Consider the following 18,096-nt stretch of genomic DNA (forward strand, 5'->3'; position numbering starts at 1 on the left):
CTGTATTGTTTGGTACATGAAAGTTCAGTTCACAATATTTTTGAGATGCTTCTTTTTGCCTTTTTAAATACTGGTTTTGCTGAATTCTCATTTTTGGATATTAATGTTATTACTGTGGTTTTCTTCTCATTTGTATTTTTCTGGACTGTACCTTTCCATCCTTTTAATCTTTCACCTGTTTTGCCTGTCACATGTTTTACCTGTTTCCATTTATTGTGATTTCTGATGTATTTGAACTCATTTCCTTCATCTTATTTTGTGTTATCTGTTTGTCATGTCAGTCACACTGTCCTGCAGAGAAACATTCACCTGAAATAGTGAAGCTGCTGCCTCTTATTAGGAGCTGCATTCTCCAGTGTGCTCAGACCTCACCTGGCCATTCACTTTATCTCTGTGATCCCAGTAATAAGTTCCATGAGTGTGGGGTCCAGACTGTACCTGTTTTCTTCACCACTGCACTCTGCACCAGGTATGGGACCTGGTACAGAGGTGCTCAGTGAACATTTACTGAATGAATCGATGAATGTTCAGTTCAGTCGCTCAGTCGCATCTGAGATTTTTTTAAAAAACACAGATGAGACTTTTTAAGCTCCTCAAATTTAATGTGTCACATTTCTGAAATGGAATAGATTAGACTTAGCTTAAATATCATACTAAATATTTTATGCCTTACAGTTCTATAAAGCTGTTCAGTTGTCTCTATTAACTGCCTTCCTTAATGTTCCTAGGTTATAGAATCTTTGGGAATTATTATTTATAAGGCACTGGACTATGGCTTGAAGGAGAATGAAGAAAGGGAGTTAAGCCCTCCACTGGAGCAGCTCATTGATCGCATGGCCAACACGGTAGAGGCTGACGGCAGCAATGACGAGGGATACGAGGCTGCGGATGAGGGTCTGGAGGAGGATGACGACGAAAACAGGAAAGTTTCAGCCATCCGGTCCTATAGAGATGTCATGAAGGTAAAGTTTACAGCAGTATCTCTCTCTTTCAAGAGTTGTTATTTCACTTTAAAAAATTGATTAGCATTTGATAATAGTTCCTAGACTTTCAGCTTTGAATGAAATATGTTGTTGTTGTTATTTACTCACTAAGTTGTCTTCAGCTCTTTGCAACCGCATGGACTGCAACATGTCAGGCTTCCTTGTCCTTCACCATGTCCCAGAGTTTGCTCAGTTTCATGTCCATAATGAAATGCATAAGAGTGTTCTAATTTCATTCTTTTACATGTAGCTGTCTAGTTTTCCTCCTGCCATTTATTGAAGAGGCTGTTTTTTCTCCATTGTGTATTCTTGCCCCCTTTGTCATAGATTAGTTGACCATAGGTGTGTGAGTTTGCCTCTGGGCTTCTTTCCTGTTCCATTGATGTGTGTCTGTTTTTGTGCCAGTATCCTACTCTTTCGATAACTGTAGTTTTGTAGTACAGTCAAAGCTCTGAAGTCAAGGAGCCTAATTCCTCTAGCTCTGTCTTTGTTGCTTTTCTTTTTTTCTCCCCACAAAATTGCTGTAGCTATTTGGGACCTTTTGTGTTTCCATACAGATCTTAAAATTTTTTGTTCTAGTTCTGAAAAAGTGAACCAAAGTCATGTCCAACTCTTTGCCAGCCCATGGAATTCTCCAGGCCATAATACTGGAGTGGGTAGCCTTTCTCTTCTTCAGGAGATCTTCCCAACCCAGGGATCGAACCCAGGTCTCCCACATTGCAGGCAGATTCTTTACCAACTGAACTACCAGGAAAGTTCTGAAAAAGGCTTTTGGTAATTTCATGGGGATTACATTGAATCTATAGATTAGAACAGTCTCTAATACCATACATACAAACAAACTCAAACTGGATTAAAGACTTAAATGTAAGTCTGGGTACTATAAAACTTTTAAAGCATAGGCAGAATACTCTCTGCCTAAGATATTACATAAATCACAGTAATATCTTTTTGCTCCACCTCCTAGAGTAATGAAAATAAAAACAAAAATGAACTGTGGGTATATTTGAGATAATCAGGAAAATTTTACCTTTTACTCTATAGTTGATGATATTATGAATTATTCATATTTTTAGATATTATAATAGAATTGTGATTATATTTTTAAAAAACTCATTTAATGAGTATATGGTGAAATATCTTCATGTGAAATTCAGATGTCTGAAATTTGTTATAAAATTGTCCTGGAGGGTGAGGCTTAAGTGGATGAGGATGTAGATAAAGTAAGATTGGTCATGAATTGATCATTGCTAAATTGGGTGATGGATGGTAATTCATTATACTGTCCACTTAATTTTATGTATGTTCAAAATTTTTCCACACAGTAATACTACTATTAGAAGTTTTTCAAAGAGGTCAGTTTTTTAAGCTCAGATATAATTGACATATAACATTATATTAGTTTCAACTGTACAAGGTAATGATTCCTTGTTTGTATAAATTGCAAAATGATCACCACAATAAGTTAACATCCATCACTACACATGGTTACAGATTTTTTTCTTGTGATGAGAACTTTTAAGCTCTATCTTTCATCAACTTTCAAATATTCAGTACAGTATTGTTAACCTTAGTTGCCATGCTGTACATTACATTCCTAGGACTGACTGAGTTTATAACTGGAAGTTTGTACCTTTTGACTGCCTTCACCCATTCTACTCTGTACCCCCAAAGCCCCAACCACTGGCATCACCAGTCTGTTCTCTGTACAAGGAGATGATTTTTAAAATGAAATGTTACGTAGATACAAGGAGATGTGTATCACAGCATTAATTACACTGTTTTGAAACTGTAAATAAATGACTTCCAGAAAAATGGTATATCAGCTACATAGATTATCATATGGTCTTTAAAATTATAATCATGTAGGTTAAGTAGCAGTGTGGGAAATTTTTAATAAATGGAAAAAAGACCACAAAATTCTGCATGTACTGACTGGTGTGTGTATAAAGGAAAGACTGTGTACGCATGCATAGAGAACAAACTTGTGGACACAAGTCTGTAGAATTTCCACTCCTCCACAAGCATCACTTGTTTGGTAACTGTAGAGGTCATTTGGGGCATGCTGCCTGTATGCTTTGTTCTAAGTGTTTCGGCACTTGAAGAAAATTGCTTCTTTTAGTGTAAGAACATTACTTCCTTTAGTGTAACTCATTCTGCAGTTAGATTGCCTGAGTTCACTTCCAATTCTGCTGGCTAGGTGTGTGGCTTGGGTAAATTCTTAGCTATTGTAAATCTCTATTTCTTAATCTCTAAATTGGGTTGACATAAGAATTAGATGTGATGATGCATGTACACACAAAGAATAAAATAATTATCAGGTAATTCATTGAAACTGAAATAATCACCGGAGTTATTTTTCCTCTAAGGGATTATTTATCATCTGTCTCAGTGGAAACTTCATGAAGTTTCATGGCTTAAAAAAAATTTTTTTGTGTGTGCATTAAAAAATTGTGGTAAAATACACATAACAAAGTTTACAATTCACAATTTAGTGCCATTAAGTAATTCACGATACTATCCAGCTGTCAGCGCTATCTCAGTCCAAAGCCTATTCTTTATCCCAGATGGAAACCTATCCCTTCTCCAGCCCATGGCAGCCACTGATCAGCTTTCTATCTCTGTGGATTTATGTACTCTGGTATTTCATATAAATGGAATCATATGGTATATGACTTTTGGTGTCTAGCTTCTTAGACTGAGTGTAATGTTTTTAAGGTTCCATGTTGTAGCATGTGTCAGTACCTTTTTCCTTTTTATGGCTTAATAAGATTCCATTTTGTGAATATACCACAGTTGGTTTATCTACTCCTCAGCTAAGAATATTTGAATTGTTTTCACCTTTTTTTTTTGGCTGCTGTGAATGGTGCTGGTATGAACATTTGTGTTTCAGTTTTTGTTTGAATACCTACTTTAAATTCTTTTGGAAATACACCTCAGGAACGGAATTGCTGGATCACATGGTAATTCTATCTTTAACTTTTTGAGAAACCATCAAGCTATTTTTCACAGTGGCTTCACCATTTTCGTTTCTACTAGCAATACACAAGGGTTCCAATTTCTCCACATTCTTGCTAACACTTACTTTCCATTTTCTCTTTGCTTTTATAACCATCCTAGTGGATGTGAGTGGTATCTAATTGTGGTTTTGATTTGCATTTTTTTAATGACTCGTGATGGTGAGAATCTTGTTATTTGCTTTCTGGCCATTTGTCTACTTTCTTTGGAAGAGTGTCCGTTTTTAAATTAGGTTGTTTATCTTTTGTTGAGTTTAAGAGTTCTTTACGCATTCCGAATAGTAGATCGTTATTAGATATATGATTTGCAAATATTTTCTCTGATTCTGTGGACTGTCTTTTCATGCGCTTGATAGAATCCTTTGATGTACAGTTTCTTTTTTTAATTAGAGGATAATTGTTTTCACAAAGTAGTATTGGTTTCTGCTCTACAACAACGTGAATCATCCAGAAGTATACATATATCCAGGTTAGGCATTGCTCTGCCGACAAAGGTCCGTATAGTCAAGGCCATGGTCTTCCCAGTGGTCACACGTGGTTGTGAAAGCTGGACCGTAAAGAAGGCAGAACACCAAAGAATTGATGCCTTCGAACTGTGGTGCTGGAGAAGACTTTTGAAAGTCTCTTGGACAGCAAGGAGATCAAACCAGTGAATATTAAGGGAGATAAACCCTGAATATTCACTGGAGGGACTGATGCTAAAGCTGAAGTTCCAGTATTTTGGTCCCTGATGTGAACAGACGACTCATTGGAAAAGTCCCTGTTGCTGGGAAAGAGCGAGGGCAGAAGGAGAAGAGGGCATCAGAGGATGAGATGGCTGGACGGCATCACTGATGCAGTGAACATGAACTTGCGCAAATTCTGGGAGATGGTGACGGACAGGGAAGCCTGGTGTGCTGCAGTCCATGGGGTTGCAAAAAGTTGGACCTGACTGGGCAACTGAACAACATACATATATTCCCCTCCATCTTGAACCTCCCCACCTCTTCCCACCCCTCTAGGTTGTCACAGAGCACTGAGTTGAGTCCCTGTGGTACATAACAACTTCCCAATAGCTGTTTTACATAGGATACTATAAATGTTTCAGTGCTGTTCTCTCAATCCATCCCACCCTCTCCTTCCCCGACTGTGTCTACAAGTCTGTTCTCTATGTCTGTGTCTCTATTGCTTCCCTGCAAATACGTTCATCTGTACCATTTTTATAGATCCCACACACACACACACAGATACAGATATATGTCAATATACAATACTTGTTTTTCTGACTTACTCCACTCTGTGTACAGTCTCTAGGTTAATACACCTCAGTTAAACTGCCTCAAATTCACTCCTTTTTATGGCCAGGTAATATTCCATTGTATGTATGCACCACAACTTCTTTATCCATTCATCTGTTGATGGACATTTAGGTCGCTTCCATGTCCTGGCCATTGTATATAGAGCTCCAGGGAATGTTGGGATTCATGTGTCTTTTTGAATTTTGATTTTCTCAGGGTATGTGCCCAGTAGTGGGATTGCTGGGTCATATGGTAGTTTTATTCCTAGTTTTTTAAGGAATCTCCATACTGTTCTCTATGGTGGCTGTACCAATTTACATTCCCACCAACAGTGCAAGAGGGTTCCCTTTTCTCTCCAGCATTTATTGTTTCTAGATTTTTTGATGATGGCCTTTTTGACTAGTATACAATTTTAACTTTGAAGTCTAATTTGTCCATTTACAGCCATACCTTGGGGGTATTGCAGGTTTAGCTCCAGACTACTGCAACAAAGCAAAGGTTGCAGTAAAGTGAGTTACATGAATATTTTGGTATTTCCCATTGCATATTAAAGTTACATTTATACTATACTGTAGTCTATTATAAAGTGTATAATAGCATATATCTAAAAAACAATACATACTTTAAAATGTAAAACAAAAAACCAGTTACAATAGTAACAGCAAAGATCACTGATCACATTACCACAACAAATAATAATAAAATAATAAAAATAAAGTTAATAATAATAATAAAATAAATAAATAATAAAATAATGATAAGAAAAAGTTTGAAATATTGCAAGAATTATCAAAATGTGCCACAGAGACAAGAAGTGAATAAATGCTGCTGCAATAATAGCACTGATAAACTTGCCTAATGCACAGGGTCACTACAAACCTTCAATTTGTAAAATACACATTATCTGCAATGCATAATATAGTGCTATAGTAAAGTAAGATATGCTGTATCTAGTGCTTTTGGTATCATGTCTTAAAAACTGTTACTAAGTTCATGACCGTGAAGGTTCACCCTTATGAAGGTTCACTTCACCTTCAAAGAGTTTTATAGTTTTGACTCTTAAATGTAGATCACTGATCCATTTTGAGTTAATATTTATGTATACTGTGACGTAGGGGTACAACTTTTTTTTTTTCACCCATGTGGATATCCACTTTCCCAAGCATCATTTGTTGAAGAGACTATTCTTTCTCTCCGTAATGGTCTGGGCACTTTCATCAAAAATCAATCAACCATAGATATATGGGTTTATTTCTGGACTCTCAGTTGTGCGTCATCAATCTATACGTTTGTTGTTATGCAAGTACCAGTTTCTTTTGATTACTGTAACTTTGAGGTAAGTTTGTTTTTATTATTATATAGCAATAGTGAAATTTATTTTTATTTATTTTATTTTTTTATTTTACTTTACAATACTGTATTGGTTTTGCCATACATTGACATGAATCCGCCGTGGGTGTACATGAGTTCCCAAACATGAACCCTCCTCCCACCTCTCTCCCCATATCATCTCTCTGGGTCATCCCAGTGCACCAGCCCCAAGCATCCTGTATCCTGTATCGAACCTAGACTGGTGATTCGTTTCTTACATGATAGTAGACATGTTTCAATGCCATTTTCCCAAATCATCCCACCCTCTCCCTCTCCCACAGAGTCCAAAAGTCTGTTCTATACATCTGTGTCTCTTTTGCTGTCTCACATACAGGGTTATCATTACCATCTTTCTAAATTCCATATATATGTGTTAGTATACTGTATTGGTGGTTTTTTTTCTGGCTTACTTCACTCTGTATAATCGGCTCCAGTTTCATCCACCTCATTAGAACAGATTCAAATGTATTCTTTTTAATGGCTGAGTAAGAGTTGACTCATTGGAAACGACTTTGATGCTGGGAGGGATTGGGGGCAGGAGAAGAAGGGGACGACAGAGGATGAGACGGCTGGATGGCATCACTGACTCGATGGATGGGAGTCTGAGTGAACTCCAGGAGTTGGTGATGGACAGGGAGGCCTGGCGTGCTGCGATTCGTGGGGTCGCAAAAAGTTGGACACGACTGAGTAACTGAACTGAACTGAATACTCCATTGTGTATATTTACCACAGCTTTCTTATCCATTTGTCTGCTGATGGACATCTAAGTTGCTTCCATGTCCTGGCTGTTATAAACAGTGCTGCGATGAACATTGGGGTACACGTGTCTCTTTCAATTCTAGTTTCCTTGGAGTGTATGCCCAGCAGTGGGATTGCTGGGTCATAAGGCAGTTCAGTTTCCAGTTTTTTAAGGAATTGCCACACTGTTCTCCATAGTGGCTGTACTAGTTTGTACTCCCATCAACAGTATAAGAGGGTTCCCTTTTCTCCACACCCTCTCCAGCATTTATTGCTTGTAGACTTTTGGATCACAGCCATTCTAACTGGTGTGAAATGGTATCTCATTGTGGTCTTGATTTGCATTTCTCTGATAATGAGTGATGTTGAGCATCTTTTCATGTGTTTGTTAGCCATCTGTATGTCTTCTTTGGAGAAATGTCTATTTACTTCTTTGGCCCATTTTTTGATTGGGTCGTTTATTTTTCTGGAATTGAGCTGCATGAGTTGCTTGTATATTTTTGAGATTAGTTGTTTGTCAGTTGCTTCATTTGCTATTATTTTCTCCCATTCTGAAGGCTGTCTTTTCACCTTGCTTATAGTTTCCTTTGTTGTGCAAAAGCTTTTAATTTTAATTAGATCCCATTTGTTTATTTTTGCTTTTATTTCCAGTATTCTGGGAGGTGGATCATAGAGGGTCCTGCTGTGATTTATGTCAGAAAGTGTTTTGCCTATGTTCTCCTCTAGGAGTTTTATAGTTTCTGGTCTTATGTTTAGATCTTTAATCCATTTTGAGTTTATTTTTGTGTACGCTGTTAGAAAGTGTTCTAGTTTCATTCTTTTACAAGTGGTTGACCAGTTTTCCCAGCACCACTTGTTAAAGAGATTGTCTTTTCTCCATTGTATATTCTTGCCTCCTTTGTCAAAGATAAGGTGTCCATAGGTATGTGGATTTATCTCTGGGCTTTCTATTTTGTTCCATTGATCTATATTTCTGTCTTTGTGCCAGTACCATACTGTCTTGATGACTGTGCCTTTGTAGTAGAGCCTGAAGTCAGGCAGGTTGATTCCTCCAGTTCCATTCATCTTTCTCAAGATTGCTTTGGCTATTTGAGGTTTTTTGTATTTCCATACAAATTGTGAAATTATTTGTTCTAGCTCTGTGAAAAATACTGCTGGTAGCTTGATAGGGATTGCATTGAATCTGTAGATTGCTTTGGGTAGTATACTCATTTTCACTATATTGATTCTTCTGATCCATGAACATAGTATATTTCTCCATCTATTAGTGTCCTCTTTGATTTCTTTCACCAGTGTTTTATAGTTTTCTATATATAGGTCTTTAGTTTTCTTTAGGTAGATATATTCCTGAGGTAAGTTTTAAAATTTGGAAGCTGGAGTCGCCAGCTCTCTTCAAGATTGTATCGGCTATTTGGGGCCCTTGCAATTCCACATAAATTTTAGGATCAGCTTTTCTGTTTCTTCAAAAAGGCCTTTGGGATTTAGTTAGGAATTGCATTCAATCCTTAGATCATTTTGTATAGTATTATTATCTTAACTCAAGAGAAGACTCTTGAGAGTTTCTTAGACTGCAAGGAGAGCAAACCAGTCAATCCTAAAGGAAATCAACCCTGAATATTTATTGGAAAGACTGATGCTGAAACTGAAGCTCCAGTATTTTAGCCACCTGATGCAAAGAGCCGATTCATTGGAAAAGACCTTGATGTTTGAAAAGATTGAAGGCAGGAGGAGAAGGGGACGAGAGGATGAGATGGTTGGATGGCATCACCAACTCAATGGACATGAGTTTGAGCAAGCTCTGGGAAATGGTGAAGGACAGAGAAGCCTGGAGTGCTGCAGTCCATGAGATTGCAGAGTCGGACACAACTGAGTGACTGAACAACGACCATCTTAACAATATTAAGCCTTCCAACCCATGAATACAGGATGTCTGTCCATTTTTTTGTCTTCTTTAATTTCTGTCAGCAATACTTTATAGTTTTCAGTGTGTAAGTCTCACACCTCCTTGGTTAAATTTATTCCTTATTATTATTATTTTTACTATTTAAAAAATGGAAATAGAATGTTTTGTGTTGATCATGTACCCCCCAACTTTGCTAAAACTTCTTAGTGCTAATAATTTTTGTGGATTATTTACATATACGATTATACCATATACATAAAAAGATTTTAGACTTTTACACCAGGTTTTCCAAGTTGCAAGGCACAATCTATTAGTGGGTTGTGAAATCAGTTGATTGTGTAAGTTTGATTTTGTAAAATGTTTGTGTATAAAATATACACTTATGCATGTGTTTGAATCCTTATGTAAAATGCATTTCTTACTATGAGTTACAGTCAAAAATGTTATGCCACATTTCACAGCATGTAATTGGAGTATAAAATTGTGGGACTAGTGAAAGGTGGAAGTCCTAGCAGTTGCCTTTCATCACCTTGGAAATGATAATTTTATGTGAGAAGCTCTTTTCTGCATATAAAAATAATTGAGCAAAAAATACACTCTGTTCATTGGTTGCTCTGTGAATAATTAAACTTGTGTGATTTTGCTCTCATGTTCCCAGTGCATCAGTTCTTAGCCTGTTTGTGAAGAAAGTTTGTTGCTGACACACTTGCTGAAATATTTTCCTGAGAATGTATTTAATTAAAGATAGTAATCTATTAAATTGCATACAATACTTATTACAAATGAAAAATAACAGAAAGCCACATTATGAAGGATATTACAAGCTACAAAGATATCTCTTACTTTCCAAAAGATACAAGTTATTAAATTTAATAAATGTATATCAATGTCAAGCATATGGTAAAGAATAAGGGAGAACTTACAACTTTTTAATGCAAATACATTAAAACATAACTACTGTGCACAGATGCAGAATTATTATAGAAAGATAAAATTATCTTAATGCATTATAGTCTTGACAGGACGTCTTTTCCAATCTAGTAAATTGTTTGACTTTTCTAAATTGTTGTGCATGGTATTAAATTGCATCTTTGACCCAGAAGTAGTTATGGGCTGTGTACCTGTTGATGACGTTAGGACTGGAGGTGTCACAGTTGCCCTCTGCCCTCTTTCCATCACTGCCCATCTAATGATGAGGCATCTTCCCAGTGGTCCACGTGTCTTCTTGGCATTCTTGTTACCAAATGGTACAACTCCGCGTGTTTTGGAATGAGCTTGGGCTTCAGAATCAAATATGACTGTGTTGAATCCTCCTCCCTTACATTAACTTTATGACCGTGGACAAGTCACTAGCTTCCTCTGAAGCCTCAGTTTCATTGCTGTAAAGTGGTGCTAATTCAGGGCTACATGGAAGAGTAAATGATGTTATGTTGTGTATATAATATGTCAAATATAGGACCTGGTATGGTAAATAATAAATGGTAGCTATTAAAATACCTGAGTTATGATCAGTACTCTGTAAGAGGTCGTTCCTCTTGCTACTCCCAGGCCACGCTTTTACATGCGTGCTGTCATTGTCAAGTAGAAGCTAATTCTGGAAGCTTACCTGTGCTGGGGGATTGTTAGTTACAAACCTCTCTTTCTGTATAATTGTGTGGACTTCCCTGGTGGTCTTGTTGTGCATTCAGCTTTGGGTTATGGGAATCATGGGGTTGCCTTGCCGTGTGATATGAAAATGGGCACTACCAGGTTTGTCTATATTTCAGGTACCTTAAAACCACAGATAATAAGCAGGCACCATTGTTTTCCTCTTCTGTAGCTGTGTGCTGCTCATCTCCCGACTGAAGCAGAGGCACCAAATCATTACCAGGCAGTATGTCGTGCACTGTTTGCAGAGACGATGGAGCTGCATACGTTTCTGACCAAAATCAAGAGTGCGAAGGAGGTGAGTGCTGCTGCTCCCTATTTCGGGCATTGTGAAAGACAGACCTGATTTCTAACACTGCCCATCATGTTATTTAAAGTATTTATCTCTATCCTTCTGATGAATGCTGAAAGTTATTCAGGAAAGAAGCAACTTAGGCAAAATAAAATCTGTTCCTTAAAATGTTACCATGTGAATCCGTGTGATAAAACAGAGTTTCATAAAGCTTCCTTACAAATGGAAAATAAATATTGCTGAACTGGTTGAATCAGTTTCCCATATGACTTTTTTTTTTTAACTCTCTCTGCCTCTCTTTTTTCTGTTTTAAAGCATGTTAATGTGTCTTTCAGGAAGGGATATGGACTTGGGAAGGAAGCTGCACTTCTGGTAATTTAACTTATATAGGAGATGTGATTAGATATTTAATGCAGGAGATGTGAATTAACGTTAAGATAATCCAGAGTCTCATGTTAGCTATTATTTATCATTGTCTATAAGTTAAAAATACTGTGTGTGGAGTCCAAAGAAACTCACAAAAGTTTATTTACAAGGTGAATTGCCATATTTTACATCCCACAGACACAGTTGTGAAGATTCTTGAGGTCTGGATAAAGCACCTGGCACACAGTAAGAGCTTAGTATATGATCAGTGGTGATCATTTCTTTTGTGACTAAAGTATGGAGTTTATCTGAGACACTAGTTTAAAACTCACAATGACACACAGCTTGGGGAGAGAGACATATGAGATTTGTAAGGGAAGAAGGACAATACTAACTTGTATTAAAGTGAGACTCCTTAGCTGTGCTAATACAGAAGATTCGGGTGTCTGAGCCAGATGACCCTTTGCAAATCACCCTGAATGGATCTGTTTTGTTAATATATTTGTGAATGAGAGCTCCAAGCATTCTTCTTTAGGTCTAACCAGGATTCTGGTTGTAATTTGTCTTTTTTTGATAAGCTAATGAAAAGTTATATCTGTTTTTCTAGGAATTTATAGAATTGGACCCAAGGGGAAAGTCTTTAACAGGGTGGAGAGGATGAACTGAATGTTGTTTGAAGAATAAATATAAACATATCTCATGGGCTAGCTTTTCCTCCTGGAGAGGACTAGAGCACAGAGGGTCTGAGGGCACACCCAAAACACAGCTTCAATTAAGGTTTGGTGAATAATAGGTTTACTAGAAAGATCACTTTTGGTAATTATCTTCCCCAGCTTGTTGGAATTGAGATAGTCTTCTTCAGAGAGGCTCCTGTTATTTTCAGAGTGCGAGTAAAGTCCTCTGCAGTTAGGGTCAAGTAAATGAGTTTGTAGAATCTTTCCAACACAGATGTTCTTGGGAATCATTTTTGAATTAAAGAACAGTATTAATAAATATTTTTTCTATTCCAGTAAGCATAAACAATTGTGTTTCTTTTTTACTCTTGATGAAAACTTTGTTTTGCCAAACAAATTCTCAGAGATTTTTTTAAGTAAAAGTCTATTTAAAGAGACATCCCACAAATGGAGTAAAAGAACACAAGTGTTTGGGACCACTAGTGGCTTTGATGCCTGCAGAGGCGGGCCAGGCCCTGTTAAAGGTTGGGGATCTGGGGTCAGGGTTTTGGCTTTATGCCCCACTGTCACCTCCAGCAGCACCTGATGTCTGGGTCATTATAGATACTGGTTCTGTCCAGTTTGATCATCTCCTGCTCTGGTTCCTTATTTTGCTGATCTCTTCTCAGCTTTTTCCATCCTTCTTTCTAGAAACTGTGTTCCATGTTTAGAAAAATCTCCTCTGAACCTCAGTCTTCTCTGAGGACTCCTGCTCCCCCAGGCAATGCTTTCTCTGCCTCCTCTGTGCGAGGCTGCTCTGCCCTCATGGCTGCAGGTCTCCAGACTGGGTGGATGGGTGATGTTCTCGGTCTGCTGCTTCTTAATCGGGACTCCTCACACTTGTAACAGAACCCCACACCATCCGCTTCTGCTACTCTTGAGCCCATGACACTGTCATCTGCCATCACCTCGACTGATTTGTTTGATGAAAAGCAACTCCGGCTGTGTATCCTTGAGTCTCCTCTACCTCAGCACTCTGGATTCCTGAACATACCTTTGAAAGTGAAAGTCACTCGAGTCGTTTCCAATTTTCTGCGACCCCATGGACTATACAGTCTGTGAAATTCTCCAGGCCAGAATACTGAAGTGGGTAGCCTTTCCCTTCTCTAGGATATCTTCCCAACCCAGGGATCGAACCCAGGTCTCCTGCACTGAGGGCAGATTCTTTACCAGCTGAGCCCCAAGGGAAGTCCGAACATACCTTTGTCCTCATGATAACCTGTTATCATTCCATCTTGGAAATCACCCCTGATGCAGCTCTGTCTTCGAACTCATCCCTCATTGCCAGCTGAACTGGTCTTGTCTCTTGACCCCCTACCCCTTTTCTTCCAGTTTATCAGCCCTTCCTGGATTCACTCCGTGTCCTCTGTGGATGAGAGTCTGTTTATCAAGAGTTCAGTCCACATGTGCAACCTGGAGTATTCCAGTAGCTGCCTGCTGGCCTCATCACTGTGAATCCATCCAGCTCAGCTTCCACTATGTCTGGGAGTAATTCCTGCAGATCACAGATCTGACCTGAGGGGTCTGACTCAAGGCCCAGACCTCCGTGTGGTTTTCCAGGCCTGAGCCAAGGCCTGCTTTCCCTGGCAGGCCGCCCTCCCTGCACAGGACTTGGGTGCTGCATTCTGGTTTTCTGAAGGTGACAGTGAGGACTCGGGAGCTCTGCCCATGGCTATTCATGTGCACCTGCCCTCATCTTCCAACGCCTCCCCTCTGAGGCACTTCCCTCCCCTCTTTCCCTCCCAGCAGCCCAGGCCATGACGTATTTGCAGTGAGGAAGCCTCCTACCTGCACTGCCCATCATCTGACCGTACTGGTGCTGTCTTGGGAGGACATGGAGCAGGGGAGCAAAATACCCTTGTCAGCCTCTTGGCTGCACGGACACAGAGGGGAGTAAGGGCCAGTTGCCACTTTCAGTTTGGCTGGCCCTTCTGACCCTTGGACACCTGGCAGCTTGACACAGGCAGTTTGCTTCCTGGTTAATGTGACTCCGATTGCCTGGAGGGTGAAATGAAACTCCATTGTGTTGCCTGTGAGGCCTTCATGGCATTTCACCTACTCATGTTTTATTCTCCTTTTCAACTCTCCCTTTGTTGCCTTTTTATGCTATCCAGTCAGAATTACTTAGTTTCTGAATATGCTGTGCTTGCTGTACGTCTGAGACCCCAGTATAATACTTCATGCTTTCTGTCGGGAGTTCTCTCCTTGCCTGTCTTCTTGGTGATCTCTCGTTGACCCGTCTAAACCCTGCTCATGTGTCATCTCCCTCCACCCTTCACTTCCTCTGTGTCCTGTACTCCCCGCACTTCTCATGCTCCCTGGGAGTTCTTAGGTCTTTGAGCTCTTTCTCCACAGCCGGGCTGGATACTTCTTGAGATAAATGACTGTGCTTTAAGTCATCTTCCTGTTAATGACTCCCTGTAGTGTGTGCACGCAGGAAACACTCTGGAAATGTTTGTTGAACTGAAATAATTTATGCATTGTATCTGTGTTTTTTTAGAATATCAGAAATTTTCTGGTGGAAGGCATTGTTGACTTTTGGAAACATTATGATCCAGATATTTCTAGTAAATGTGAGAAGTTTTATGGCTGTCATTGAGGTCTTGGAATGTTCTCCATTCAATTTACACAGAAGAGATTATTTAACAGGGAGTCTTGAGAAGGCAGGCTGTGAAACCTGTGGAAATCCTGATGTGAATGTTCTGTACTGTTTCATTACAGATTTTATACTCATGCATGGCCTATCAACACTGAGGTTTTAGGAGTAAAATTTTACAGGGTCCAAGTGGATTTACCCTTCCTCTTTGATTTATGCAGTTTTCTTGAAATTAGAAAAAAATTGTATGCATATTAGTTCATGCTTGTATGTTAGTCATTTTAACCTTTAACCTAGTCTCAGGAGTGCTTAGTCCACACAAATAAAATACTCTGTGCTAATTTGGTATTTTTCCTGAAGATCTCAAAATATACAATTTAAGAATTAGATAGTCTTTCTTCTATATCTATGAGTTAGTGCATATCAACTGGAATTTTCAAAGTAATAACCTGATTCAACAGGTTGATTATGGATTATCAGTGATGTTTCTAGCAACCATATATCTGTGTATATGTGCATGTGTATATACAAAATTAGGGTAGAATATTAGTGTCAGAACATTTGAGCTCAGTGTTGATGTTCTTGATTTGATAGACCAAAAGTATTTTAATTATGTTAAACTTCTTATATGCTCAGTTGGCAGTTTTATATTAAAATGTAAAACCTATAATCAATTTCCAAGTGTTGTAATTGTATTAGGAGGTCATTACATTTGCTAGACCTGGCTGCTCTGCAGAGCACAAGGCCTTTAGTTCATCTGTTTATTTAGGAGGCAAATTCATTTTCATTCTAATGCCTTTTCATAATGCAATGATTTCCTTCTTAAACAATGAATGAGACCCTTGAAGATTGTTCTCTAAATGATAGGATTTGGATTGGCTGCTGTTATTCTGTCTCAGAGGCAATTTGATACCCTGGAAAATGAGCACATAGTCCAGTGTCTCCTAAGCAGTTGATACTCTGGGATGCAAGTGTAGATGGAGGAACTGTCCTTTCAGTGCCATACACTCGGTGCAGCAGGTCATATGAAAGATGAGACAGCCATGCCCTCGTGCCAGTGAACCCCCTACTCCACTACAGCCTGGTCCCAACTGGCTGGTGTGGCTGGTAAGCAAGTGCAGTGGAGAGGGGAGAATTGAACTTGGCAATTTCAAGTGTAAATTATTTTGCTTGAAAAAAGGAAATTATATTAATGGCAGTGTGCTTTCAGTTCAGTTCAGTCGCTCAGTCGTGTCTGACTCTTTGCGACCCCATGAATCGCAGCACGCCAGGCCTCCCTGTCCATCACCAACCCCCGGAGTTCACTCAGACCCACGTCCATTGAGTCAGTGATGCCATCCAGCCATCTTATCCTCTGTCGTCCCCTTCTCCTAGTTCAGTGCTAAGTAGTTTTTGAGCATCCGTCCCTGATTTTGTTATTGTTGAATGAAATTATCAATTCCTCACACTTTAAGCCTTGCTGCTTCTCCAGTTATTTATGCCCACAGCTGCAAAGTGGCCACTCTTGCTTGCTTCACTTAGTCTCCATGAACAGCCCTGTGATGCCCACTTTGCAGATCAGTAAACTGATGCTTAGCTTAGTGGTTCCCACAGAACGATGCTCTCAGCATTTCTGATGGCTGCGTTTTTATCCTACATGCTCTCCAGCCTAGCACCAGCAAGCACCCTTGGCAGTTATTGCTGTCTCCCTGCAAGGATAGTCACCTGTAGCGCACTGTCCTGGAAGGTGGCTGTCTAGAGTCCTTGGAGGAGATTCCTCGTGTGCACTCATATTCAGGCTCCTGAGCAGCAGGGGAAAAGGCCGTGTGAGTCAGAATAGAATTTGGTGTTGAGGAACAAAGAGGCTCATGAGGGAATGTGTGTGCGAGTGTGTATGTCTGCCTCACACATGCACACAGATGGAAACAGGATGGGAGGAGGAGTGGTGTCATTTAAGTTTAGGTGTGAAGTAATATGGAAATGAGAAAAGAGAGGAATGGCATAGAGAAAATTGTGTTCAGACTAGAAAGTCAGTTGACTGATGTGGTGTGTTCCTAGCTGCTCTGACACTATTGTCTCCATGTAGAGTGTGTGGTGAGCCTGAGCCCCATTCCCCAGGAGGCACTTTGTTTCACAGAAGAGGTTTAGCTCTTTACTGTAGTAGGAAAAACAAGTATGCTGTTTAAAGATAATCTTTCTTTTGAAAAAAATCTTTTTCTCAAGCAAATAACTCATTTTTTATTTATAGTATATCTAAAATATTTATATCAACATTGACCTTTTTAATTAATTAATTTTAATTGGAGGATGATTACTTTACAACATTGCGGTGGTTTTTGCCATACAGCGACATGAATCAGCCACAGGTGCATGTTTGTCTCCCCCTCCCTGAACCTCCCTCCCCACCCCATCCCTTTGGGTTGTCCCAGAGCGCTGGCTTTGAGTGCCCGCTTCCTGCATTGAACTTGCACTGGTCATCTATTTTACATAAGGTAATATACATGTTTCAATGCTATTCACTCAAATCATCCCACCCTCGCCTTCTTCACATAGTCCAAAGTCTGTTCTTTACATCTGTGACTCTTTTGCTAAAAGCCTTGCATATAGGATTGTTGTTACCGTCTTTCTAAATTCCATATATATGCATTAATGTATTGGTGTTTCTCTTTCTGACTTACTTCATTCTGTATAATAGGCTCCAGTTTTATCTACCTCATTTCATCTACCTCATTCACTGATTCAAATGCGTTCCTTTTTATAGCTGAGTAATATTCAATATGCCATTGTGCCACAACTTTCTTGTCCATTTGTCTGCCAGTGGACATCTAGGTTGCTTCCATGTCCTTTCTATTGTAAACAGTGCTGCAATGAACATTGGGGTACATGTGTCTCTTTCAGTTCTGGTTTCCTTAAGTGTGTCTGCCCAGTAGTGGGTTTGCTGGGTCGTATGGTGACTGCAGCCATGAAATTAAAAGACGCTTACTCCTTGGAAGAAAAGTTATGACCAACCTAGATAGCATATTCAAAAACAGAGACATTACTTTGCCTACTAAGGTCCGTCTAGTCAAGGCTACAGTTTCTCCTGTGGTCATGTATGGATGTGAGAGTTGGACAGTGAAGAAGGCTGAGCGCTGAAGAATTGATGCTCTTGAACTGTGGTGTTGGAGAAGACTCTTGAGAGTCCCTTGGACTGCAAGGAGATCCAACCAGTCCA

At 39.3% G+C, this 18,096-nt stretch overlaps 1 protein-coding gene across 2 annotated transcripts in view; it reads left to right on the forward strand.

Annotated features, from left to right (window-relative positions):
- The window catches only part of SPIRE1 (spire type actin nucleation factor 1), a 148,987-nt gene that overhangs the window by 60,527 nt on the left and 70,364 nt on the right, over positions 1-18,096 (forward strand). For both annotated transcript variants that reach the window (XM_040264585.1, XM_040264586.1), the window contains exons 3-4: positions 729-962; positions 11,109-11,234. In XM_040264585.1, the coding sequence (XP_040120519.1) occupies positions 729-962; positions 11,109-11,234 (360 nt within the window). The remainder of the gene's footprint in view (positions 1-728; positions 963-11,108; positions 11,235-18,096) is intronic.

This window comes from Oryx dammah, unplaced genomic scaffold (genome assembly GCF_014754425.2).
Source record: "Oryx dammah isolate SB20612 unplaced genomic scaffold, SCBI_Odam_1.1 HiC_scaffold_22, whole genome shotgun sequence".
Classification (NCBI taxonomy): Eukaryota; Metazoa; Chordata; class Mammalia; order Artiodactyla; family Bovidae; genus Oryx; species Oryx dammah.